General features: G+C 38.8%; 1 protein-coding gene across 1 annotated transcript in view; it reads right to left on the bottom strand.

Annotated features, from left to right (window-relative positions):
* PNKD (PNKD metallo-beta-lactamase domain containing) overlaps positions 1–27,325 on the bottom strand; it is a 72,671-nt gene that overhangs the window by 10,877 nt on the left and 34,469 nt on the right. Inside the window, exons 2-5 of the mRNA XM_063429263.1 lie at positions 20,023–20,138; positions 16,017–16,129; positions 7,984–8,042; positions 4,956–5,048 (exon numbers count right to left, since the gene is read on the bottom strand). Coding sequence (XP_063285333.1) covers positions 4,956–5,048; positions 7,984–8,042; positions 16,017–16,129; positions 20,023–20,138 — 381 coding nt within the window. The remainder of the gene's footprint in view (positions 1–4,955; positions 5,049–7,983; positions 8,043–16,016; positions 16,130–20,022; positions 20,139–27,325) is intronic.

The following is a 27,325-nucleotide window of genomic DNA, read 5'->3' as shown; positions in this document are numbered from 1 at the left end:
CGTCTCCATAATTATGATAGCTTGATATTAACTTTCTACATACTTCAAATTCTTTCCGAGTCCAGCACATCCAGATTGAATTTAGAAGGGGTTCTGTGATATTTCAGTTTCAGAACTGACATGTAAACTAATCTACTTTTTTTTTTTATTAAGCAGCAAAATTATAAAACTGATAACAAAATACCAGTTTTAATCCAACAGGGCAAATTTTGGACCCATCTATGAAACTAATAGTCCCAGATTAATATAAACATTAGGAACCATAAGTCGAATTTTACAGTTGGTGGCTATCTAAGTCCTGGAATATGTCTGTGGCCAGAATAATGCTTTAGACCGTTCACAAAGATAATTCAAAGCCAAGAGGAAAAAAAAAAAATCTGTATAGATTATTTTGCAGTTCCCTTCTTAACAATTCCTACTTTGGTGAATACAGCACTTGTTAGAGAATATAATTATTCAGTCACAGATCCTTAAAGGGGAACTGTTACTTCGGAGGAATTTAGACCATTGAGTAAACCAATGGAAATCACCTGTAATATTTTCATAAAATGTTCTCTTTTCTCTTAGAATTGTAGCAAGTTACCTAGTACAGTTCAGATAGGGAAAACTTTGCAGATGAGCAAGATTTTTAAAAACATTGTTTTATTTCTCCTCCTCTCTGTATGCTCTCTCTATTCTGACTGCTAGGTACAAATTACGGAGTTTATAATAATGATTGACAGGGAGCCAAGATGGAGGCGCCCAGTGGCAAGATAAAGAGGTGAGGACTTATACATTTAATTTTCTTTTTCACACCTCAAAAATCCCCGTTTGTTAAACATAGGAATAAGTTGACCTTTACTCCTTTGGGTCTTCCAAATACCCACAATGCCCCTCTTCAGTTTGTAAAAAATGCTGCGGTGAAGCTCATCTTCCTGACTGACCACTACTCCCAAAACTCCCCTATTTACCAATCCTTAAATTGGTTTCCTGTAGCCTTAATGCCTTATGCAAACAGAACTACTTTCAAATAAACTTTAATTATCCCTACTCGCAACCAGAACTGGTAGTGAAACCAAAACACAGTTGTCGGCAATGTCTTCTGAAAGAACACCACAGGAATCCATTCGCCACTCGAAAGAAAAACAACTTGATTCAGATCTAAGGAACCTTTGATATCATTATAGAACACATCAAATGGATCCCAAAACCCACATTCAACTTATCTTTGAAATAAAAACAATGTTTTCATGATTTGAAACCATATCCCTCAATTGCTGTCTGTCCAGCTGACAATCTAGAATAAATATCAGAATTATAACCGAGTCATACGGTATAGATTCCAGTTTTGATAAAGAAGTGTTTAAATTCATTTTTTCATATTAATAAACCGTAACAATTCGATTTTTTTTTAAAATACACAGTATGGTAAATTTATATTATTAGATCAGTGTGATAAGATGACACAGTACTGCGAGATGTAATATTGCCTCGAATCGTATTGATCAGACTAGAATCATGCTTACAAAGCAGAGCCTCAAAAGCAATACAAATAAAGGATTATTATTTCATAAAGGGAGATTGAGATTGTTTGCTGTCAAAGCTGAATGTATATATTATTACAGAACATTTTACTGGGGGCGAGGACATGTGAACAGAGAGCGGGACAGAAGATACAGAGAGACATTGCCACACGCGAGGACATGTGAAGAGAGAGACGGGGCAGCGGAAACTACGTCCTTATATTTGTAACCAACGGATATACATATATACATCCATTCCTTCACGGCTCATGCATCGTCTTTAAAACGGTATATTGTTTGCTGGTTTGTACCTCCTAGATTGGAAACTCGTTTGAGCAGGGACTTCTACACCTCTTCTCTCTGTCAACATTATTTTTGATTGTCATTTACATTTGGTTAAATCTCCCCATTGTATATTGGTAAATGTGTGGTATTAATGCTATTAATAATAATTTGACCTATTATTACATTCTACCTGCTATCTCTCTTTAACTCTGTATCTCACAGGACTCCTCGTTCACCTATCTCCAGACACCCAAGACAGATTGCCAAGACTAAATTCCATTTTCAGCACAAGAATGTCAATAGTAAAAAAAAAAAAAAAAAATTACAGGGCGTGAAAAAATGTGAACCCTCGTGAGAAAATAAATCTACGAATGGGACCTAAATAGTTCTCACACACCCTCAGCTCCTTCTTTTGTTGGTCATAAAGGGCAAGTTAAATTAGGCTGGACCTATTCACCATAGTACAATGAGCAGAATCATTTTTTTTTTTTTTTTTAAATCTGTATAATAGGACGCCCTTATATTTATACATGAACGTAAGCAAAGTATTATTTTCTTTTGTAAGTGGTAGAGGATTGAGAATGAGAATTGTAGTCCTGCTGAATGTCCTTGGGTGGATCCTTTTGGATGATATCAGTTATTGCCTTTGTATAGAAACAATGTTTTCAAAACTCAAGCTGAACATATTTATCTTGACATGATATGACAAAGTTCACCACAGATAAAACCACAAGTAAACAAAAAACATGCACTTACAGTAACATTTATTCTTAAAACTATCCAGCATCTGTTTCTTGCTTTATAGATAAGGCTGCAATTTTTCCCAGAATAAAGCGTTTTTTATCACTGATTTTTATTTTCCATTAATTGCCTTTTTACCTTTGAAACATTCTTTCATCTAACTGACCTGCTACACTCAACCTCTCTATTACTCTCCAACCCAAGAGAGAAATGTTGGTTCAGAAATGAGCAATTAAGAGCTGTAATTAGTGCTTCCTCTGGATTTAGCCAGGTTAGTAGAATAGAAAGTATTAATCTTTTCAAATTAGAAAAAGCCACAGTGACAGGAATATAATTGATGTGGCAAAAATAACTGCCTGTATTTTAGTTTAAAAATGGGACATATAGTTACAACAATTTGTCTACTCCTCCCATCGCCACGGAAACTGGCATTAGGAATGTAGCAATCTCTTTGTTCTTTTAAAGGAAAAAAGTAATGAAAGAGATTGCGAATTCTACAGGATTTTGTCCTGCCTACATTGTGTCATTCTAGATTTACCCATTGTCTCACTATTGTTTTATATAAAAACTGGTTCATTCCTCCCCATAAGACATTTGGTCCTTTCATTAGCACAACGAGTGCAATTTTGGGCACCTGTTCTAAAGAAGGATATTATGGCACTAGAAAAAGTGCAGAGGCGAGCTACAAAATTAATAAAAGGAATGGAACATATCAGCTATGAAGAAAGGTTAACAAATTTAAACCTATTTAGTTTACAAAAACGTCGCCTGAGAGGGGATATGATAACATTATACAAATATATTCGAGGCCAATACAAACCATTGTGTGGAAATCTATTCACAAACCGGACTTTACATAGGACACGAGGTCATGCATTTAGACTAGAAGAAAGAAGATTTCGTCTAAGGCAAAGGAAAGGTTTTTTTACTGTAAGAACAATCAGGATGTGGAATTCTCTGCCTGAAGAAGTGGTGTTATCAGAGTCCATACAGATGTTCAAACAGCTACCAGATGCATACTTGCAAAAACAGAATATTCAAGGAAATAATCTTTCAATGTAGGGTAATAACTGCTTGATCCAAGGATAAATCTGACTGCCATTCTGGGGTCAAGAAGGATTTTTTTTCCTAGCTTGTTGCAAAATTGGAAGTGCTTCAAACTGGGTTTTTTGCCTTGTTTTGGATCACAGCAAAAAACATATGTGAGGAAGGCTGAACTTGATGGACGCAAGTCTCTTTTCAGCTATGTAACTTTGTAACTATGTAACTATGAGTAAGAAAGATTTGTCTTCCGTGAAATGAAAACTTCTGGTGATTATAGGGAGAGAGACTGGAAACAATGTGGAGGTGGGAAATATAATGGGGTGGGTGAGCGGGTGTACCGGATCATGGCTGGGCAGGTCTCTGCACCCAGAATGTGGCATTTTAGAATGTCAACTGAGGTACCCGATCAGGCCTGGGCAAGTCTCTGCACCCAGAATGTGGCATTTTAGAATGTCAACTGAGGTACCCGATCAGGCCTGGGCAAGTCTCTGCACCCAGAATGTGGCATTTTAGAATGTCAACTGAGGTACCCGATCATGGCTGGGCAGGTCTCTGCACCCAGAATGTGGCATTTTAGAATCTCAACTAAGTGTTCATGAAAAAGTGACAAAAATAGACCAACTTTATTAAAAAAAAAATGTTTTTAAATCATTCTTAAATAAAGGGATAGTTCATTGGTCCACAACGATGCTACATTTGTTGGACACAACTGATCAATGAATGGCCAACAGAGGTCAATACCCCCAAAGCTTAATTATTTTACTCCACATACATAAAGAGAGATATAGATGGATGAAATAATAAATTAGGCAGATTATGAAAGCATATTAATATAACAGAGGGAGCCGGTGGCCCAGAACAATCCTGATCACCTTTTAAATTTTGCTTTTTTTTTTTTTATCTGTGTATTCATTTTCCTCTTTTTCTGTATTTTTTTGATAAGCAGGAGTACATTGTGGTGCTGTATTATTTATGCATAAACATATTCTTAAATTACTGACTTATCACTCATATTTATATTTTCCCAATATGATGGGACACGGGTCAAGTCACAACTTTTGTGAGACTGGGGGTAAAAGGTCACAGAAGAAACAGAAGGTAGGTAGGTAGATGGAGCAGAACTGAAGATGAATAAGTTCGGTTGAGCAGGGTCCTCATTAACCTGTTCTTAAAATAGTTTGTAATTGTCCCCTTTATGGTTTAAATTTCCCTTCTTATAATATTGTAAAGCACTGCGAGATATTTGGCGCTATATAAAACACTAATAATAATGAAGTAAAATCAGATGGATAGAGTGTAGTGTTCAAATAATTGTTACAAAGTTTCAGTATGTATCAATCTACGTTTTCTTAATATTCAGTTTGTCCAGTAACTGGCACTCACTTCGTCAGCTGTGGAATGTCGTCATTGGAACTTCCATAAACACGGCAGGACTTATACTGTCTCTTTAACGCCTTATTGCCTCCACTATGGTCCCTGTGGGGAAAGAAGATATTTTATGTTTAATGAATTTGTGCATGCCCGAGTGAAGCCATGACAGCTCTCCAAGGTAACTGGTTTAATAGTACCTCAGTCTACAAACATTGTGCAAACTAATTCCTCTTAATTTTTCTCTAAACAGGTTTCGATCTGAAACAGGTAAAGCTAGGAGTCAGCATGATTGGCGATCGTAAATGTACAAAGCTAGTTAGTTAGAGTGACACAGTTTAGGAGTAATTTGGTTTAGAGAATCCCCCCCCAAAAAAATGGTTTTATGTTAAACTCAAGATGATAAAAGCAATGCCAAGTGGGTCCATTATGCAGACAAGCCAAGCTGACTGATTCCAACTCATTTTAACAGCAATTATTCTGTTGGCATTGACAAGTGATATCACATTTTGCGTCTGTATCTATATTGTAGAAGGACCCCTTCAATATGAATATCCTGTTCATGTCGGCTTTGGAACACCGTGTATGTTAGCGGGTACAGTACTAGAAAAGATTCCAAGGTACAGATTGTTTCATCATTGACGTGACATTAAAATGGAGCCTCTGTTATGTGGCAGAAACAAAAGTTGAATTCATGTTTCTGTGAGAGTATGGTAAATTATGACCAGATGATGGAGCAAGTGGTGGGCCCCCGGTGAGACACGAGATGTGTAGTGAAGTTATCTAACAGGTACTGAGAAATTGCCGTTTAGTTCTGGCTAAAAAGTAGCAACTCTGTATCCATGGTAGACACATTTTATTTTTATTATTATTAAAGATAAAAACACACTTGTTTTCATTGTTCGAGGTTCTGGAGAGCTGCCCATTTAGTGTGAATCACCAGAATGAGGTTTGTTTTTTGCAACTGCATTGTGAGTAAGGGATTTAATATTTAACCAAAGCACAATGCAACGAAAGAGGAAGGAATATTTGCACACATTAAACAACCAACACTTAACATTAACCCAAAATGCTGTACTAGCTAAAGTCTGGATGACAAAGCAAAATCACTTAAAGGGACACTATAGTCACTATAACAACTTTATCATAGAGAAGCAGTTTGTGTATATATCATGTGCTTGCAGTTTCACTGCTCAATTCTCTGCCATTTAGGAGTTAAATCCCCCTTTGTTTCTGTTTATGCAGCTCTAGTCACACCTTCCCTGGCTGCGACTGATACAGCCTGCATGAAAACAAAATGGTTTATATGTTATATTCTTTAAAAGTGTTATCTCCTGCTCTGTAAATTAACTTTAATTACATACAAGAGGCTTCAGTAAGGTCTAGCAAGCTGTTAACAAAGCAGGAGCTAAGAAATTCTAAATTAAATGTTTGTAATAAAGGAAGTATAAACATTAGATCACTCTTTACAGGAAGTGTTTAGGAAGTTTGTGCAAGTCACGTGCAGGGAGGTGTGTGCAAAAACAAAGTGATTTAACTTCTAAATGGCAAAGAATTGAGCAGTGAGACTGCAGGGGCATGATCTATACACCAAAACTACTTCATTAAGCATTGTGTTGGTGACTATAGCGACCCTTTAAAGTAATACTGTTAGGGGTGCACAGAGTATAGAAATAATGTATAGTTTGTGCTAGTGACAACTAAGGGGGTACTCTTAGCATAGCTACTACAACTCAATGTAGTGGTTATGGTGCAAAGCTATGAGTGGCAAACATTTTTTGTCAAACTGTTTGGGAGTTTTCCACAGCATTCATAACTCGCCCATTCTCTAGCAGCATTGCTAAGGTTGAATTTGGACTGTTTGGGCTTAAACATTCTTTTAAGACGAAATGCAAGGATGTTTGCTCTACACTGGAAAAGAAAAAAACCTAAACAATTCTGTACTTCCATTTGGATATTGACATCATTTTTTATCTCAGCCAAATTTCATCACAGGCTGAGCATCATATGTCAGTGTAAGCTGAACTACAAGACATTCCGGTTGTAAAGACATGATAAGACTCGGCTTATACAGTGCACAATAATAATAATAATTAGTAACAGACACAGCACACAAAGAACATATAAAGCAGATTGGAATGATAATGCTTCAATGTCTCTATGGAGTGAAGTATGAGGTGTACATTTCTAAATAAAGTATTCTCTGCTACTTTGTACTTTTGGCAAGACATAAGTTCAACCTAATAGTCCTGTATGAAGCAAACCCTTTCAGAATGTCACTTTCCAATATGTCTCTAGGTTAGTACTGGTTTGGTACTTCCCCGATTGGTGTATACAACAATACAATATTCTAAACATGGCTTTCCCGATTAAACCTGAAACCAGAGAAATTCAGGTAACCAATACTTGGGGTTGGTCAAACCAAACTTGCACCTAAAATTTTTTGGAGGTACCCAAGAATAGGACGTGGAGTCTCCATCAGCTGCGTGTTCAGCTAACTCCTGTAAATTCTTGAGACTCTTCGTTTTTACTGTACACATTGTTTAGTACGGTTTGTTAGATCAAATTAAGTTTTATTAAGTAATAAACATTGCTTCCTTTTCAGATCAGACCATTGTTTGCGTGTCCTTACTCTATGTTGAGCATATTCTACATGACTAGCTGAAATACCTTTTAAATACCAGTATGTGTCGTCATAACTAAATCATTTATTACAACACAAGTCACCATATTATGTTTTTTATAAACGTAAAAATCTTATATACAATTTTTTTTTTTAAATAAAGCATAACACTATGTCATTGCTGTATGTTTTCACATTTAATACACAGGCCACTGGTCCACAACAGATTAATTATTGTTCTTAATATGTAGCATTATTATTACTGGTGGGCCATTAGCCTGGAGTTATCTTTCTTTATCAATGTTTGTATGAATGCGTGCCAGTGTTTGTGAGAGCGCTTACCAGTGTTTGTTTGTGAGAGCGCTTACCAGTGTTTGTTTGTGAGAGCGCTTACCAGTGTTTGTTTGTGAGAGCGCTTACCAGTGTTTGTGCGTGCACAGAATGGCTTCCAGAGTCAATCCTTCCCGTTCCAGGTATGTCTATAGGGAAACAAATAAAACCTACCATAACCATCAGCTGCATTACAAATTATCAGACACCAACCTATACAGACATCAACATTGTATATTTATATTTTTTTGAATTCCTGAAATAATGAAATGCACAGTATGCTTCAAGTACAGGGGAGAAGGTAGAGTTGCCAGATTTTTAAAAATGTCCATGAGGAAAATTGACGGAATTTAAGGTTTTTCCATTTTCCTTACTGCCAATAGGGAGGTGTAGTAAAGGTGTTCCCTATAGTCCCATATTAATCCCTACCATATATTTCCCATTTCATTTCCCTAATATTCATCTAATATCCTTCCATTTCTAATATCTTTCTTCTCAACTCATTTTCCCTTCTGCTTATCAAATATCCCACATTTTATTTCCCCTTTTCCATCAAATATCATCAATTTGACATACCCTTTCTCCAAATCTCATATCCCCAATTTCACTTCCTTGCCTTCCCAGCTGTGTGGTGGGAGCTTTGTGATGACGAGCTGGGAGCTCTGTGGCAAGGTGCATTGTGGAGACAGGCTGCAAGCTGTGTGATGTGTAGCTATATTGTAGGAGCCATGTTGTGAGCAGCCATGTTGCGGGAGACATGTGGTGCCCCTCCTAATACTTTCTTCCGCTCAAAGAGGAAAGGTGCACAAGAAGAATGCAGGTCTCAGATTGCATTCATCTTTTGCTATCCATTAAAAACAGCTGAGCATCATGGGAAATGTAGTTCAAAAACATCTGTAGTACCAATGTCAGACATTACCAGCCTATATCCTTTAAAGACCCTGTGTAGGCTACCTAGACCCTAAAGTTTAATTAATTTATAAAACGTTATATACTAAAGGATGAAGTCTCGGGAATTCAATCTGAATTCACAGTCAATTTAAAATTTTAGGCCAAAATATTCAGATTGGAAAGATTCTCCACGTCCAGCTTGGCTATTTTATTGTAAGTTGTGAAATTTATTTTGAATTCCCAACAAATTCACACTTTATTGATTAACCCTACATAAAGCGTGTTCTCTCCGTAAACTCCCCACCATTAACCAGCAAAGCCTTCTGCCCCGTTCTTTCACCGAAATGCAAAAATACACCATTCCAGATAAATCCCATTACATAGCCGGTAAAGAATTTCCTTTCAGACTAGTAACTCTTTCTCTTGGCTAATAAACCAGCATGATGTATTTCAGGGCCTGTGTCTGTCCCATGGCTCTATCCTGTCACAGCTGAGATCGCCACAAACTTGCAAAGAGAGTTTAACGTTGGGGCATCTTACTTTTTTTAAAAGAGGTACTTTCTTCTCTGATTAGTGGTTTGGAAATGACCCAGAAATAATTGAATATAAACATTATTTATGTGCCGGTTATGACCGAACGTTTCTCTGTGCTGCCTGTCTGATGGCCTCTTCCAGGCATTTTTAATAATATTAATTAGGAATTGGCTAGGGTCACTACGTCAGTTTGATCGCTCTAGGTATAATTTATCTTTATACTCAAGGTTTTCAGAAGAGCCATTCGTATTCTCAGTGATGTAGAATTATTGCACTATATAGTAAATTATCCTTTTTACTCCAGTGACAGGATTTTGGAAGAAGAGGCTTTCAGTAGCTGTAGATAACAGGCAGATTTAGTCTAATGAAAGCAGTTTTACAAGATTCTGAAATACTCTGTTACTTTTCAACCATTGCCATTCGTTACATGTAATCTTTCTATCATCACCATGTCATTCCCCATCTCCCCACCACCCCAATAATTCATTTATGTCCACCTCCCCTTTCATGTGCTGCCTTTCCTGCTGCAGCTGTCTGGAGCTTTGTGTGTATACTGATTAAACTCCTTGAATAAAGATAACAAATGTTGAGAGGGGAGACAGCCCTGCATCATGTCCTATCCAAAAATAACAGAGATACAGAGGGCCATAGAGATGGGGTGTCACTCAGCCAAAACTGAGATCAGAGGACAGGAACTGTGGAGATCCGATTAAATGTCACAACTTCCTTATTCACCCACAATTACAGAGCGTCCCAGAGGTCGAGACAAAAAAATAATAATGTAATGCTAATGTAAAAGACTTTCAATAGCTTAACTTTCCATCCAATCGTTTGAAGATAGGGGAGTGGGAAAGTAAGCCAGGCCAGCTCTCACAATGCACCTTCCTGCACAGTCACATTAACCCATTCCAAGGCAGGGAAATGGTGATGGCCAAGAATTATTCCTACAGTCTCTCTGGTGGGATACGGCGAGAACTGACATTGTTCTATGTGCACATATTGTAAAGTGCTCTGGATAACAGCCTCATATAATACATTTTAAATAAATATTCAATATAAATTATTCCGCGCGCTGTGGGTAGGCATTTATCTGCAAGACCAAGCTGGGAAATATGCACATCTGCCCCAAGTTTGTTCTGGCTGCTGGTACTGGTTTTAATCTCTGGATTTAGAAAGAATATAAACAGTCCAAAGGTCTATGGAATAGAGGTTACTTACTTTTTATCTATTCAGAAAGAAAAAAAAAAAAACACACACTAAACTATGTGATGCTTAAAACACAGAGGGTTCACGTCTTGTGTGAACAGGCAAATTCTCAGACTAAATGGGCAGATTCTCAGGGTCTAAGACAGAATGGACAGATTCTTCATGTAAATAGGCAGATTTTGAGACAGAAGGGACAGATTCTCCAGATTCTAGGAATGAAGCATCAGATTCTGAGAATCTCACAGCCTGGTCTCCTTCACATTGGCACAGGAGTCTCCAAAATTATGTTTAATTTAGTAGTATATCATGGTAAGTATCCTTACTTGAATTCAGGTGGTTTGATTAGGACATAGTCTAACATTAAGTTACCTCAATTCACAAGTTGATGATTGGATACAAAGGGTTAACATTTTGTGCTCTGAGTGGCACACTATTTAGGAAGTTCTAAAGTATGTTGACAAATTAATCTCCCAAAATATGGACACTCCATAAAATTCTATGGTCAACCCCGGAAATCTGAACACTGGCTATTCACGCTAATTATTAAAATGTTCCATGTTGAAAAGGTTAACACATTATCCGTCAGCAGAATATATCAAACAAACCAGCTCACTTTCCCTTTTTTCACGCTGTGTTGAATTTTCCAAGCTCCGAGCTTTGAACTCTATTGTTTTCCCGGCCCCTAAAGACTGCGGTTTAAGTCATATATCAGAGAGATACGTTTCTTGGATCAGACCCAGCTCAGGCAGCGCACCAGACTCTGGCCATCATTCAGCCACACATTACTCCGAGCCGGTCGATCTAATCAGCTGCCACATTAAGGGGAGTGCAGTACCACACTCGCATACAGCAATGGAATCCACCAAGTCAGCATTTTTATCACATCCCCTCAAATCGAAATGTACATACAACCCTACGGGGAGAGGACAGATTTCCTAAAGGGCAGCCAAGAATAACTGAAATCAAACACAGAAATGTAAAGGGAATTTTCTAGTGAAAAATTAAGACATTTAAATCTGCAAAGGGAATTTAAAGGCCAGTATTAGTACTAGTGAAAAAGCTGCATTTAATGATAAGTAAATGATAACATTAAATATGGAAAAAGTTTCCTAAATTATTTTAAATTGTTACTTTTCACAGTGGCTTCTCTGCATCAATTAGAATCTGACAACCACCAGTACAGGTAGCGTGAAATAACAGAATTATTCCAGAGAGAAAACTCCTGTTTCCTTACCATGACTACTGCACAAGCAGAACCGTATTGAGAGTGTGAAAGGTAATTAAACAGGGTTAATTCTCAGGGACATTCTGTGTAGATAATGAATAAATAGGATTTACTTTTTGCTCATTGAAAGTCTCCTAAGGATACCAATTGAGCTGTGCTATATCACAAAAATCACATTATTCTATTATTGTACTTAAACTCATTAAGACATAATTTAAAGTAACACTATGGGGTCAGGAAGACAAACATGTATTCCTGACCCTATAATGTTAAAACCACCATCTATCACCCCTGTCTCCCCTTCTTGCCTCCTTTAATATAGTAAAATCTTACTTATAATAAAGTCTGAAGCTGCTTCCTCTGCCCCTGAACTGCCTCTGTCTGCTGACATCATCAGAAGTGGTGGTCTGAGGCAATCACAATGCTTCCGCATAGGATTGTCTGAGACTGACAAGGATGCAGATCAGGGGCAGAGCCAACACAAGTCAAACACAGCCCTGGCCAATCAGCATCTCCTCATAGAGATAAATTGAATCAATGCATCTCTATGAGGAACATTCAGTGTCTCCATGCAGTGGAGACACTGAATGTCAATCACACTGTGCAGCACTGCCCCAGGAAGCACCTCTTGTAGCCATCTAAGGAGTGACCATAGGCTGAAAAGACAGTGTTTACTGCAAAAAGCCTGAAGGGAATGATTATACTCACCAGAACAAATACAATACGCTGTAGTTGTTCTGGTGACTATAGTGTCCCTTTAAGGTTATATACAGCTGTAAGGAGATCTGGGGTTGGCTAGATAATGGGTTTAGGTATGTGCTGATTCAGAATGGGTTATTAACCCACTACTTAGAGATTTATAATTTGTTACAAGATTTAAATACTGTATTTTTATTTCAACAGTATTTCTAAAAGCATTCAAAGCCAACAATAAAAACCCACACATTTTTACTGCTAAAAGAACACGGTTTATGAACTAGTTCAGCGATTTAGCTGTAAGGTAGACAAAGCTCTACTTGTATTTTGTGGTAGGTGTGTAAACTTACAAATAGCACAGATTAACAGGTTTCCACCTGATTATTTCCATCGGATTTAAATATCCAAAATGTTAACCTGCTAAAACTAGGTCATTGCAAAATCTGAGCCAACCAACTTCACCAAAGCCCCCCCCCCCCCCCCCCCTCGAGAATCATTAGAACACGTTATAAAGAAAATATGGCAATGTTGCTACACGTCTAGTTAGCTGGGAGTTAGCGGAGAGGGTTTTTTTAGAAGGGCTGGTGAAATAAGATTTTACACACACAGAAAATATTATTCTAGAAATATACCATAATTAACAAACAGCCCGAGAAAAATGTACAGAATAAAATACAAAAGCCCAGTTAAACAATAAAATATGATCTATACAATCATGGCGTGTGGTTGGTTTCCAACACAGTACAATAATTCCCAATTGCTCTGAGAGGTAAATGATTACATTTACAGGCTGAGGAGATACGACTTGGAAACTCCAGCACATGTCGGATTTTGTTCTAAGAGCATGCCAGTTACAAAGTATTATCCCACGACACTGCATCCTGCTTTAATGATACATTTACGGATAGTCTGCCTTTAAACTCACAAATGGAAATTGGTTTCTTAATCGCTGTAAATTCTAACAGAAGATTATGCATAATTCTGAATACAGGCGGTGTTTGTACCCACTTCAAATCCCCCGTCTAAAACCTTATTCATCAACAGAACCAAATTTATGGCCTAAATCTATGCACGCAAATTACACGTCATCACTTAACGATGACAAGTAAAGAGTAAGCTCCAGGGCTTAGTGTAGATCTCCCGCTCTCTATGCTATAAATACATGATTTTTTTTAATATTTCTGATCAGGGACCCAATAAACTCAATCACCATTTTTTCACATGATATATTACAAACTTTAAAATAACTAGCAGTTAATGAGCAGGTTCATTTCTTATAATGTTCGTCATCATAAATCATCCCTGTTCACACCTTATATAAAACTAACATATGGAATTGTGACGTACACAGCCCGCAGTCAGTGTCAGCACGGTGAATGAGATATTCTGAGCAGCACGGACTCTCATGACAGAGACAACACGTTGTGGGCAGCTGTATGCAGGTAGGGCATGATAATGAAATCCGAAAGACCGAACATTCAGTACACTGAAGCTGTTTTTAAAGACTGTGTGCAACAGAGCAGATAAGTAGGAATGTAAATAATATGAAAGGGAGCTATTGTAAGTTTTAATAAACTTAATCCCCTTTAACTACTTCACAACCAAGGGTTAGAAAAATTTATTTATTTCATGCGTGTCATGAAAGAGCCTTTAAGAGTAAGACAAACCAATATAATCTGTGAATTATATTAAAAGGTTTCTCCAACCACCAGGGATTTGTGATTCTGCTTGATACACTGCACATACAGAGTTAATTTAAATGTTGTGCCAGGGGCGAATTGCACCCCCAGAACCCATGATCTAATGTCCTATCTGTGCTTATCATGTCTGTCCACATCGTACGTAGCGCACTGGTGACAGAAATGATAATATTCCCTCTTGCAGGCAGAGCGCCTTCAAGGGGAAGATAGTTGTCCCCTTTCTCCCACCGTCTGGATGCTCCCTCCGCTACCTGTATCGCTTTCCTTATTATTCCCCCTCACATTGCCTGCATGTGACTGGCAAAATGGTCCAATCACAGGCAAGTAAAATACAGGTTATTCTGCAGATGAGTGGAGGGGGTTGACACCTAAGAAACCTAATTCAGAGTGTTCAATAGGACATTTTACACAGAATAGAGAACACCCCACCCCTTCAACGGGTTGGAGTAATCCTTTAATCAGAACCAGCCCAGCAAAATATTAAGGTGGGAGAAAAGTTTATTCAATAGACCAGAAATTGCCAAAACCTGGCATGGTCAGTGCAAATTATAGGCCAATACAACTGATCTATAAAAATAGCTGCGGTTGGAGAAATCTTTCCATTCCACCAACGTTATACTAAAATGTGGAATTCCTTTGCCAATACTACACACTCTCTGGTTTAATGAATAAACGTAACCAATCCAGATGTATTCTAGTGTCAATTTTCTTAATGCATCACAACTGGAATCACTTTCACTAGTAGCTGAGACATTGAATTTCTCAAGTTCCTCAAAATGTTATGCAGATTATTATTCATGTTTCCGTATTCCAACAGTTTCCTAAAGAAAAGGAAGACGTATCTGTACACAACGATAAATAAAAACTACAAAGGGGCTCTGTCACCTTCTGGGGGCTTTCATATTGTGTAAAGTCCCCCTATGGTGCCAGGGATGCTTGGGGTCCAGCAATGTGACTTGTACTTGATGCTGTCCCCTGCAGGTGCCGCCATCTTTGATCTTCAGCACCTGGCGCTAGATCTGCCAGGAGCCCACATTAGTGTATACACTGAATCGGACATGCGTGAGAATACAACACTGATGTGTATGAAGGATCCCCTGAGACTGTGGGAGCCTCCATAGAGCTTTGTTTCCACAGCCCAACGGCTGAGGGAAACTATGAATCTTGATGGCAGTATCCCTGCCTTTTAGTTACGTTTTGCCAGCTTGAGGATTTACCATGGATTTGCCACTGCAATTTCAGTTCCTTTTGTCACACTTTAAGTGCAGTGATGAATTAGGCTCTTGGTACAAATCCTTTGTCATTGTAACCATTCATCTTAATTTTCATACAGCAAATATCTGCAAACACTGGATGGAACCATGTGCCAAACTCATCAGTGGGGTCATGTAGTAACCATACTACACAAATCAAAAGTAATTATCGATTAAGGTAAATAGCAGATAAACAGGGAAAATATATTGTATCGTGTGTGTTGTAGCTTTCTGTGTGAGATCAGCTGTGATAATGCAAGACTGCAAGTAGTTTCATTTCTAAAAAGTAAATAAAAAATATGAATGAAGCTACTGGGCAGACTTAGTAGATGCTCTACTGTGACTTCCACTGGCTTGTTAAATCACTTCATTCATGTCTTTTCATACAGGAATCTACTTGTGTTAGTAGAATGATGTACCATTGGGAATCCCATTAAAATAAGGTGGGTAGCACTTTTCATGTGCTTTCCATCAACATGCATAAAAGATTCCAGGAACACAGGATGCATCTGGCAATCTCCGATTCTGTTTGTAAATGTGTGTGCTCACTAGTTCTATTCCCCCCCAAAAAATCAATCTACCCTCCCCGGTAACCGGTACCTTTCCAATCTCTCTTACCTGGACAGCAATAGGGTCGGAAGGATCCACAGCCACAGCTAGGCTGGACGCAGTGTCAATAATCAGGTAACTGTAGTTATCAGAAAGCACAGGAATTGGCACCACTTTAACCCCTTGAAAGCAGAGGAAGAAAAAAATAAATTTATTTTAAAACAATATCTGCAGAGGCTTTAAAATTGTTATGTACTCACAACACCCTCAGCTGGCTGGGGTTCATTGGAGTTGCAGTCCTACAACTGCTGGGTAATCTCTGATTGGCTAAACCACTTTCCACACAAGCAAACTGCCAAAAGTAATCACAATGTAATCACATTACATTCTAACAACTGCAAATGTCAAGAGCACACAGTGATTAAAGAGAGACTCCACACACATAGAACTTCAGCCTGCTGAGTGTTTACGTTTATAAAAGTGCTGATTTCGATTTGAAAGCGGCACTTTTATAAGGAATTACGGAAACACCTTCCTGGTTGTTAATCAGAAGGCGGTTATCTTCAAGATTCCGGCTCTGCTACAGCTTGCGTGCCTTCTCCCCCAAGTCACAGTGAGCCTGTGAGCACACGTCCACAGAGCTCAGTTTACCACTGTGTCCCTGCTCACTGCAGCTCCTTGGCTCAGAGCGAGTGCGCACACATCTGGCGCCGAGCGAGTGCGCACACATCTGCCTGCAGCTCAATATCAGAGGCTTCTCAAAGAGAATTGGACATTTCCCTGGTTGGGGAAAAGAGGAGGGGCTTGCAGAGGCTGCAGATAAGAGATCTTATTATATCTATATACCCCCAATTTAAAAATTCACTGTGAATAAATCCCTCTCTATGTATAATATTTCTTACATATTCATTCAGTATAACTACCAAACAGAGACCACCCCCTGGCTCGTTAAACATCGAAGAATGCTTCAATTGAACTCTCTATCTGTGCGGCCAGCGTTCGTACTACCGAACGCCATGTGGCTGAGAAAACGGCGGCTATCTTTTTTCAGGCGAACAAAGGCAGCGGGACTTGGTCATTGTTTTGGAACTAAAAATCGGACACTCTACTTCCCGAACACCGGTCTCAACAAGCGAACGCTGAATCTCTATTTCCCGAATAGCTAGAAGAGCGCTATTCGGTACTTTTGTGTATTAGAACGAGGGGAACAATAGCTGCTAAGAGCCAGGGGAATCCATTCGTGGAATTATTCGCTTTTCACCCCTTTACTGAATAGACCGGCAAAACCACCCAAACTCCTGGAACTATTTTGGGCAGCCAGCTCGCAGTTAGTCGGTCACAAAGGACTTCCACACTTTTTGAGAACCCCTGAACCGATCTGGGTGAAATTTGAATATGTTGGTCACCCAGATCGGGGCTATATTATTTGTTGGGATACCCCATGTATAAAGGGGTGTTCTGAATATTGTGATTTTTCTGCCTGGAGATAATCAAGTTATTACTTTATCAGACTTGATTATCTCCAGGACTAGGGGAGGGAATTGTATGTTTGTGCTGGGTGTGTTTTACGGTTTTACTGTAACTGATTGGTTATACTGTGTCCCTCCTTGCATGGGGACTTGCATAAGAGCCTGTGTGTGGTCATTAAACGCCAGTTCTGTTGTACCCTTCTTCTTGACTTCGGCTGATGTTTGGGGATTCATATGCTTTATTAAGGGAATTATCTTAGAAAGCTATTTGGATTCGTATGGATTTCGTCCAGAGCTATACTCACTGATGCTCTGGCGGTTCGGGAGGAAACTACCGAATGAGGATTGAATATACTAGGTTTCCTTACATTCACCTATTCTTTCATGGAGATATATCTACTGATGCACCATGCTATATCATGAGTGAATTACAGGGACAGTATTCTAACCAGCTCGGTGTAAAATTGCTGCTCAGAGAATTAAATAGGAATATACATTGCCTCAATGTTTACTGCCATCACATGCCTTTATATAGATATTCAAAACTCAAACCTATAGTTAAGCAAATCAAATAATATTTAAAATATTACAACGTACTGTACATTACAGCTTACTGTGCTCTGGTTATGGTGTAAGACGCCTCTGGGTGGAGTAACTATCAGGGTTTTTTTTTACTAATGTGAGAACTGTGGGGAATGCAAAGTGAATTTCAAAATTAAGGTCAAAGTAAGCGACCTGGAAAAATTCTCAAAGTCAGCTACACTTCCAGTTCGGCTACTTTGGCCTTAAATGTAAAATTCCTGAATTACCTGTTTCTCACTTTCATTTGCATCTTTTATGAGTATGTGAACTAACCCCTGGGGGTTCATTCTTTAAACGGGGAATTCTAGTAAACTGACAACTAAACTGTATACAGGCAGATGGGAACATTCTCAGCGCTCAGGTCTTGACCTACATTTTGTAAAACTGATCTGCCGTTCACTATAATTACAACACCCTCCTCATCCCTCCCCCTCTCCCCCACCAAAAAAAGCTTTATGAAATACTCAGAATTTCAACTGAAATTACAACGCAGTTCAAAGATATCGTAAGACAGAACAGGGACTCCCTACACCTAACAAAACTTGGTAAAAGGCAGAGCAACCGTCGTGAAGTTTGGTCATTTTGTGAACTGAAAATTCTATGCCAAGATTTTAGAATGTCTCCAAGTGCAGCTATTATTACATCTGGATTATTTTGCCTAATAATTACCTATTCATGTCTGGAGAATTCCTAGCTCACCGAATGACCCCAATATTCAGGTGCCTGGTTACCAGTGAGCTGTTGGAACTGTTTTTACAAGTGTGTTTTTGTTGACCGTAATAACGTTTTTAATATACGTGTCAGTAATATAAATGCTAATAAGCTGTTTCTACAAGAACTATAATTATATGAATCTACTCTGACTGGGGAAGTGAATTCCAATTGCATAATCTCAAATCCACAACAAGTGCTGAAATGTGAAAGTTTGTAAGTTTACATTAGATAAAATCTTTTTTTCACCTGCACTTCCTTGTACTTTGTCTTAGCTGTAATCTTTAGTGTCCTCGCGGGCTGTATAAACAGGTCTGAATGATGAGGCTTGGTATTAGAATTAAGCTTCCAAGGCCATATTTGTACATTGAACCAGTGAACAGCCATTGGGAACTTAATTTCCACAATGTATTTTATCAATAGGCAAAAAGCGGTCATTTATAAGGGACACTCTAGGCACCATAACCACTACAGCTTACTGTACTAATACAGCATATTTTTATGGAAAAGTCACATGGGTATCTGGGAACACTAGGTTTGCACTAATCTCTGAGAAGATTTGACACAATAACTTGCTAGCACCATAACTACCACAGAAGCTGTAGCTGTTATAATGTTGAATGTGTCCCTTTAACAAGTTTTGGTTATTTAGCTTGAACATGCTTATATTTTTGGTAGAAAAGTGGAAATTGTAAAATAGCTGAGAAACAATGAGAGTCATTTAATGCCTATAACAAAAGAGATATTCACAAAAATATTAATTTCTAGTGAGTTCACTATAAATTGTGTAAACATTCAAAAATTAGAAGGACTTTCATGTGATGGCTGATCGGATATTAAAACGTCATGGAAAAATATTTTTAATTTTTTACATACTATTCAATGCGAGTGAGGTTTACTGTGCGTGGTATTAACCATAATTTATCTGGGTGGCCCATTTTCACTCCATGTGCTGATTTTTGACAGCCAAAAATGCAAATAAGTAATATTATAAAGAATGTTCACTATTTTCTTTATTCACATACCCGTCATTTTTACAATGATGTTTATTTGTTCATTGTTAGTACAAGCCCCCCAATATGTTCTAATAAATGTATAATGATACAGTAAACACGCTATAATAAGATCCAAGACCGTGCTGAACCAACTTCCATGGGAAGCACCTGTCTGGGTTTAAAGACATCGAGGACCTCCCGCAGCTCTGTGCCTGTACAGCAGGAAGAAAAACAATAACACACAGACTAGTTCCACGTGCGTTCGTACATGCAGAGGGAAGAGGCACGCAGAGCGCAGAGTCATGCGCAGTCACTTACCACTGAAAACGATGGCCTGAGTGGACGAGTGGCCATGAGGGTACCTCTCCCGCGCTTTCTTCAGTTGACGCTTGTAGAATAAGTATCCCAGCCGCGTCTTGGTGTACAGGCTGTAACTGCAAAGGGGAGAGGAGAACGGAAGGATAGCAACATTAATAACAATAAAATGAAGGTTTTTATTTTATACATTTATAGAAACTTAAAACATAATATTTGAAACATTACTAAAGTAAACGACGACTTCGATCTATCCTATTTATTAATTTTTTTTGCTGCTGTTACAATCTTACTGTGTTTCTCATTTTCAAAATGTAACGCGATCACTGGGTTATTTACCAACGTGAGAAATGTTATTTGAATTTAGCAGCCAAACTAAAAGAACAGGAGATTTTTTACCAGTTTGACCATTTTAACCTTAAAGGACCACTATAGTGCCGGGCTGAAGGGGGAGGAAGGGGGTTAAACACTCACCTTTCTCCAGCGCCGGGCTCCCTCGGCGCTGGGGACTCTCCTCCTCCTCCTTTGGCAGTCATCGGCTGAATGCGCATGCGCAGCAAGAGCCGCGCGTGCATTCAGCCAGTTCATAGGAAAGCATTGCTTTTCCTATGGACACTGGCGTCTTCTCACTGTGAAAATCACAGTGAGAAGCGCGGAAGCGCCTCTAGCGGCTGTCAATGAGACAGCCACTCGAGGCTGGATTAACCCATATAAAACTGCTATGTTTACAGCAGAAAGGGTTAAACCTAGATGGACCTGGCACCCAGACCACTTCATTAAGCCTATAGTGGTCCTTTAACCCCTTAAGGACCAAACTTTTGGAATAAAAGGGAATCATGACGTGTCACACACGTCATGTGTCCTTAAGGGGTTAAATTTGAAATTGACTTTGAATTCTCACTTTGGATAAAAGCTCTGTCAGATTTATATACTAAAGGAAGCAATTAAGGCAAATTAAAAGCGAATTTCACATTTAAGGCCAGAGTAGTTGCATGGAAAGCACAGCTGACTATTTTCTCCGTTTTACTACTTTGACCTTAAATTTAAAATTCACTTTGCGTTTACCCTGAATTTTTACTTCAGTAAATAACCCTGTCCATGTCTTATACGTGCTAAAACGAGGTTGTGCATTCTACCTGTTTTCATCTGTTTCTTTAAAAGCACCATTAAATGAAAAGTGTCAGTGATGGGAGTTGTAGTGCAATTATTACGTTGCATATATGGCAGGGCCATGGTGGTTTTAGTTATTGTCTGTTTGGGATGCATTTGCTTTTGTGTGAAATAAACTTGGCAGCTTTTTTTTCACATTCCCTGGAAAACAAAATGTATTGAAATGTTCCCCACATACCTCTCAGCACCTGGTCACAATATATCTGTCGTCCTGCCTATCACACCATTCAGGAGTCTGTAACTGCAAGTCGGCATTTCAACTAACTGGACTGTCACGGTCTTTGTGCCGAAACCAGCTGTCCAAATGCCATAGTCTGCCATCAATATGCTGGCAGTGCCACCCTGATCCAGGATAGATTTGCGATTTTCTACATTGAATATTATTATTTGTTGGACCTTGCAAAACCATGTGTGCTAAATAAAAAGATAAAAAATGTAAAGAATATTCAAATGGAATAAAAAAATACAAACTATAGAAATAACGGAGCAAAATAGTGTTCTCTTTTTCTAAATTCCCCTATTCGGACCAAAAATTTGCAATTGATCTGCCTATCCCCGCAACCTCCAGTTTAAGGAATAAATACTATTCTGGGTTATTCACTAAACAGTGAGCTGTCAGGAAGTCACCTGAGAATTTCACATTTTAGGCCAAAATAGTACAATATTCTCATTAATGTTGGTTTCAATCTCCATTCCTGGCATTTCACAGCTTAGTAAATATGGTGTTTAGCACCACCACAGCATTACAAATCACTGACTTGCCCAAATCACTCTCTAGAGGAGACAATCTGAGCTGCTACGAAGGAAGAATAATCCCAATATTGTACAATACTGCCTTCCAAGCTGCCCAATTCAGTGGAGAATGTTTTTTTAAGGATCTAAAAGCTGCGATTTAATGTCATTGTATAGGATTCGAGTTTGTTTTTCTTGAAACCTCTAGGGGAACAGTTCGAAAGACTCAGACGGATTAACATCCCGACATGGTACAATGTTTCATTGTGAGCTGGGATGTGATGTATTATATAAGCAAGCGTTCTATTGTTTGACCCAACGAAGGAGAATAGCGAGCAGGGCTAGCCCTTTCCAACACAGTCGTACACAATGAGACGTTTTCTGGAAACCTGCGCACACATTTATCGAGCATAAACCCCATCGCCTGTTTTCCTGTTAACCCAGCGAGTTACCCATTGTACTGGCACCTAACTGGCAAAACCCAAACTGTATAAAATCGTAGGAAGCATTGGCTGCGTAGTAAACCTCCTAATCAATTATCTTGCTGTTTGCAATACTTGCTTTGTGTGTGCCCCAAGATGACGCGCCCCTTTCCGGATGATGCTTTGAATCCCTGACGTGCCCCCACTCCCAGATTCTGTGCATGCCAATGTCGAGGAGAGTGAATATACATATCAGCATTTAGACTGTAAAATATTTGCCTACTGTTACCTTATGTTAAACATGTTTTGCTAGAATTGTTTGATTTGTTTTACCGGTTGTACAGCACTAAAGAATATGTTGGCGCTATATAAATAATTATAATTAAATGTATCGGTATACTCATCAATAATTCTCTATGAATACACAGCACAAAGATATCTTTTTATGTAATTATACCTCAATTAACCCTTTAAGGACCAAACTTCTGGAATAAAAGGGAATCATGACATGTCACACATGTCATGTGTCCGTAAGGGGTTAAAGCTCTGATTGGCTGATGGTAATATGGGTTGCGTGTCCAAACAGCCCAAAAAAGTGAGATTACTGTGCGTGCACTGTGCATTCTAACCCATGGGTGCTTGTTTAATAATGTATTATTGCATCAGTCTGACACAATAAACCTTACTTATGTAATTTTAACCCACTCTAGTCTGCACGCCTGTTTGAGTGGGGATGCTCTGTTGCCAACTTGTTTTATTTTTACCTGTTCCTTGTATGTTCTGGTCACCTATAGTACAACGCCATGGACTATGTTGGCACTTTATAAATAATAATAATAATAATAATGGTACAACATCAAGAGGAAAGATTGTCTTGTGGGAATTGAAACATTAAGGCAAAATTAAACAGACTGTGACTGTAGCCGATTTAGGCAAAATTTCAAATCAACTTCTTTTGCCGAAATGTTGCAGTGCAGGGACTATAAAGCTTTCTACAGAAAAAAAAAAATCATGTCTTAATTTTACTTTACGTTGAACAAAATTGTGCATTAAAGTCACAGCAACAAATATATCCAAGAAATAATGCACATTTGTTACATTTACGACAGAATTCTTATGTAACTGAGAAGCAAAATCAGTTCTCTATTTCAAGCCTGCTGCAGCACCTGTTTTTTAATGTTATTTTACATGTATGAGATAATGTCAATTTTGTTACAAGAATAAACATTTTTTGATGATTTCTGAGTGTATTGGTTGAGTCTTTGTGGGTAAACTGATGACCTGCACACAGGAAATAATCCGTGGGCTGTTGAGACCTTTGAGATCAGAGAAAATATTTTAAGTAACTTGGCCGATGATCAGTCCTGCAATGCTTTAGTCGTTTAGAGACATAATGTGGCAGATAATTAACATTGGTTATAAACCAAGTAATTAATTTGATATGAGAGAGAGAGCGAGCAAGAGCGAGAGCGAGAGAGCGAGAGAGAGACATTTATTTACTGATCTCAGAATTATAGTGGAGTGAGAACCGAACTGCAAAATCTATTCTAAAGTAACCAAGCTGGGACCGTACCTGAGAAGTTCAAATTAACTGTACCAGATACTGTTGGAGTTGATTCTACCTTTAAGCAGCCGTTTCAGGGACACAATTATCTAGCAGACTTCCACTAGAACAGGGGTAGGCAACCTTTGGCATTCCACATGTTATGGACTACATCTCCCATAATGTCCTTGCAGTCATAATGCTGACAAAGCCTCAGGGGAGATGTAGTCCCCATTTCCTACCCCTACACTAGAAGATACAAGATAAACATTCAGAATTATTATTGGCTCTTTTATATCGCCAACTTATTCAGCGCTTTACAATTTTAAAAAGGGGATTTAACAAACTATTATCAATGTTGACAGGGAGAACGGGTTACAGAGGACAGTAGTCCAACAGGCTTGCAATCTAAGCAAGTGCAGCTAAGTGTTATTACAACCCCAAATTGTATTTGATTGTAACCCCTACAACCTAGAGCCATTGCTGTACTTCCTTGTGCTCTGCAGTTAGGGCTAATTTCAAACGAAGGGTGGCATTGAGGCTCAGTCCAAACGCTAGTAAGAAATGATTGGTTAAAAGGACACTTTAAGAGATCTCTATGAACCTATAGCTTTTTTTTTTTAAAATAATCAAGGTGCAAGAGGTTTTTGGCTCCCATCCTTCTAATTGTTGTCATATTGTTTCTAAGTGGTTTTACAAAAATCACACTAGCCCAGCCCCTCGGCTGCCACGATGTTGCAGAAGTTTTCCTTTTACTTTATCATTCTAAAAAATCCTAAACTTCCCCCCGTCCAAAATCTGGAGAGACTGCATCCAAATACGATTTGCACCATAACCACTACAATAAGCCGTGATGACAAGTTTTTAAAGCTCCAATAATTTTCTAACATTGTCCCTATATGTAAAGTATTTAGAATGTTCATATTATCAATGGTTAAGATGGCAATATATTAATTAGTGAAATACAATGCATGATTATTTTCCCTTTAAAATAAAAGTTACGGATAGGTTCAGCTTTTTTATTTTGCGCCCCAGGCTACTCTTGTATAACATCACTTTGTATGTTTGCCAGCAGAGTATTGAGTTTAGCATGTGTTTTGTTTTTTTTGGTTATGTTTAGATTGAAACGAGAGTTCTCTGGCACAATCTGAGCTAGTACACATTTATATCCTAAATTCAGAGCTTGTTTGAGTGGATATTGAATTTAATGTGTCAGATTGTATTACATGCTCCTGTGACTTCGCATGTGGTTTCCAATTAACAAATAAAGTTCAATATTAAGGTTCAGAAATTGGATTGTGGGTAGTCCATACACAGTCCGTGCTCAGTTTTGATAAAATAAATATCTAGAACCAGCATGTGAAACTCGCGCCCCACAATGAATATCTTTGCGGCCCAGCGAGCCATGAGTTTGCCATGCTTACTAAGGCAGAGTAGGCACCTGCTCTCCCCACATTGCAGGTGCCTACTCTGCTAAAATTTACCCGGCCGGGGTAGGGGGAAGACGCTAGCAGTAACGAGGGAGCTCAGTCTTCCAGCTCCTCACACGCACCCTCTGTAATGAAGCCGGGTGCCGGAATAGGACGTCATTCTGGCCCGGCATCACTGAACTGCGTGCGTGAGGGAGCAGTGAGGAGCAGGAAGACTGAGCTCCTGAGAGAAGATCCCCACTGGACCCCTGGGAGATGCCCCACACTAGCTCCCAAAAGGTAGGGAACAATAAATAAAATGTGAGTGTGCAAGAATGGTGTAAATATGTGTGTGTGTTTGTGTCTGTCTGTCAGAGATTGTGTGTGTGTGTTTTTATTTTGTTCTTAATGTTAACACTTCAGATTACAATTCATTATAACTCAGTGTATAAAACCCCTATGCATGCTTAATGTGCTTTTCTGGCCCACTAGCACATATTTACCATATCTGTACTGACTGAAATTTAGGCCCTAAATTCATATCCTGCCTAAGAGTTAATGCAGCAGTGATTTCCCAGCAGACAGCTCTCTATCTTTCATTTACCTTTTCTCCATCTTGGTTCCCCCTAGGATATAATTAACATCTACATTTTAATTAGTATTTTGTAACTATACCCTAGCAGGAGGCTAACCGGCAGTGCCCAGGGAAGGACTGAGGGCGGCCCTGGAATGAAACACCAAAAAAATATCACAGTACAAAGGCACTCGCTTTTGGCGATCATTCCGCTGCTGTAACGCAAAAAGATTAACTCTATGACCGCCAGAGCGGCAAAGCAAACGTTCCAAGTACGGCACCTCATACATGTAGGTCAGACATAGAGCAGCAGAGATTACTCTCCAGATGTTGTGGACCACAACTCCCATCATGCTTCGCTGACCGTCTTTAAAGCACATCAGAAAATGTTTCAATGTAGATAACACGTCTAGGTAACGTATTATTATTGCCATTTATATAGCGCCAACAGATTCTGTAGCGCTTTACAATATTATGAGAGGGGGGGATGTAACTATAAATAGGACAATTACAAGAAAACTTACAGGAACGATAGGTTGAAGAGGGCCCTGTTCAAACGAGCTTACAGTATATAGGAGGTGGGGTATAAGACACATTAGGACAGGAAATATCAGTGTTAGCACTGCAGATAATGAGTGAGCAATACATTTTGCTGAATTCGCAGGCTGAGCCAACGTGAGAATGCAGTCCACAAGAACTGGAGTCCCGGCCCGGGGTTGGCCATTGCAGCTCTAAACCTGTAACGTAGACGTAGTTCTCCCATTAATACGTTTTAGCGGAGATTCAGACTAATGGAGACGTACTGCTCGCTGTAATCGTTTTTAGTATAAACATGCGCTGTATCAGTGTGACAGCACCAGCAAACGCCTGCAACAAATTTGAAAGGTCAGCGTCCAAGCTGTGAATGATGGAAGCGGACAGATAAATCTTTATCAGGCAGAACCATGCCTCCTTCAATGACCAGACACATGACAGCTCTGTGTAAGAGGCTTTCTCACAGGCAGTTCCCCTTCCCCCACGTGTATCTCCTGCAGCACATTGAGTGTGATCATGCATTGCAACATTAACACAACTCAAGACTCACAGACATTCTACTATATGAAGAGCTATATTTACAGCGTCAGGCAATATTCTAATTCTAGTACAGGGACAGCTTAACTTGGCACCTCAGATATTTGTCAATAAAGGTTTAATGATGCTCAGCTATTAATTATATAATTATTTTACATTTAATTGCTTTGCATATATTTTTAATAAATACATTTGTCTACTCATGAAATGTCCCTGTAAAATGGTTCGACCGGTTTAAGAACATGTAGACACAAGATGACATCTAATGATTTATGTCAAGCTGTTTTTAGACAAGATTTTGATGAGATTCATCTAAAATGTTTACAAACGTTTTATCTTCCCCATCAAACAGTAATTCGTGTGTCATGAGGTTTCCAGCAATTGT

The sequence above is a fragment of the Pelobates fuscus genome, chromosome 8 (genome assembly GCF_036172605.1).
Source record: "Pelobates fuscus isolate aPelFus1 chromosome 8, aPelFus1.pri, whole genome shotgun sequence".
Classification (NCBI taxonomy): Eukaryota; Metazoa; Chordata; class Amphibia; order Anura; family Pelobatidae; genus Pelobates; species Pelobates fuscus.
This window is presented reverse-complemented; position numbering and strand designations above follow the sequence as displayed.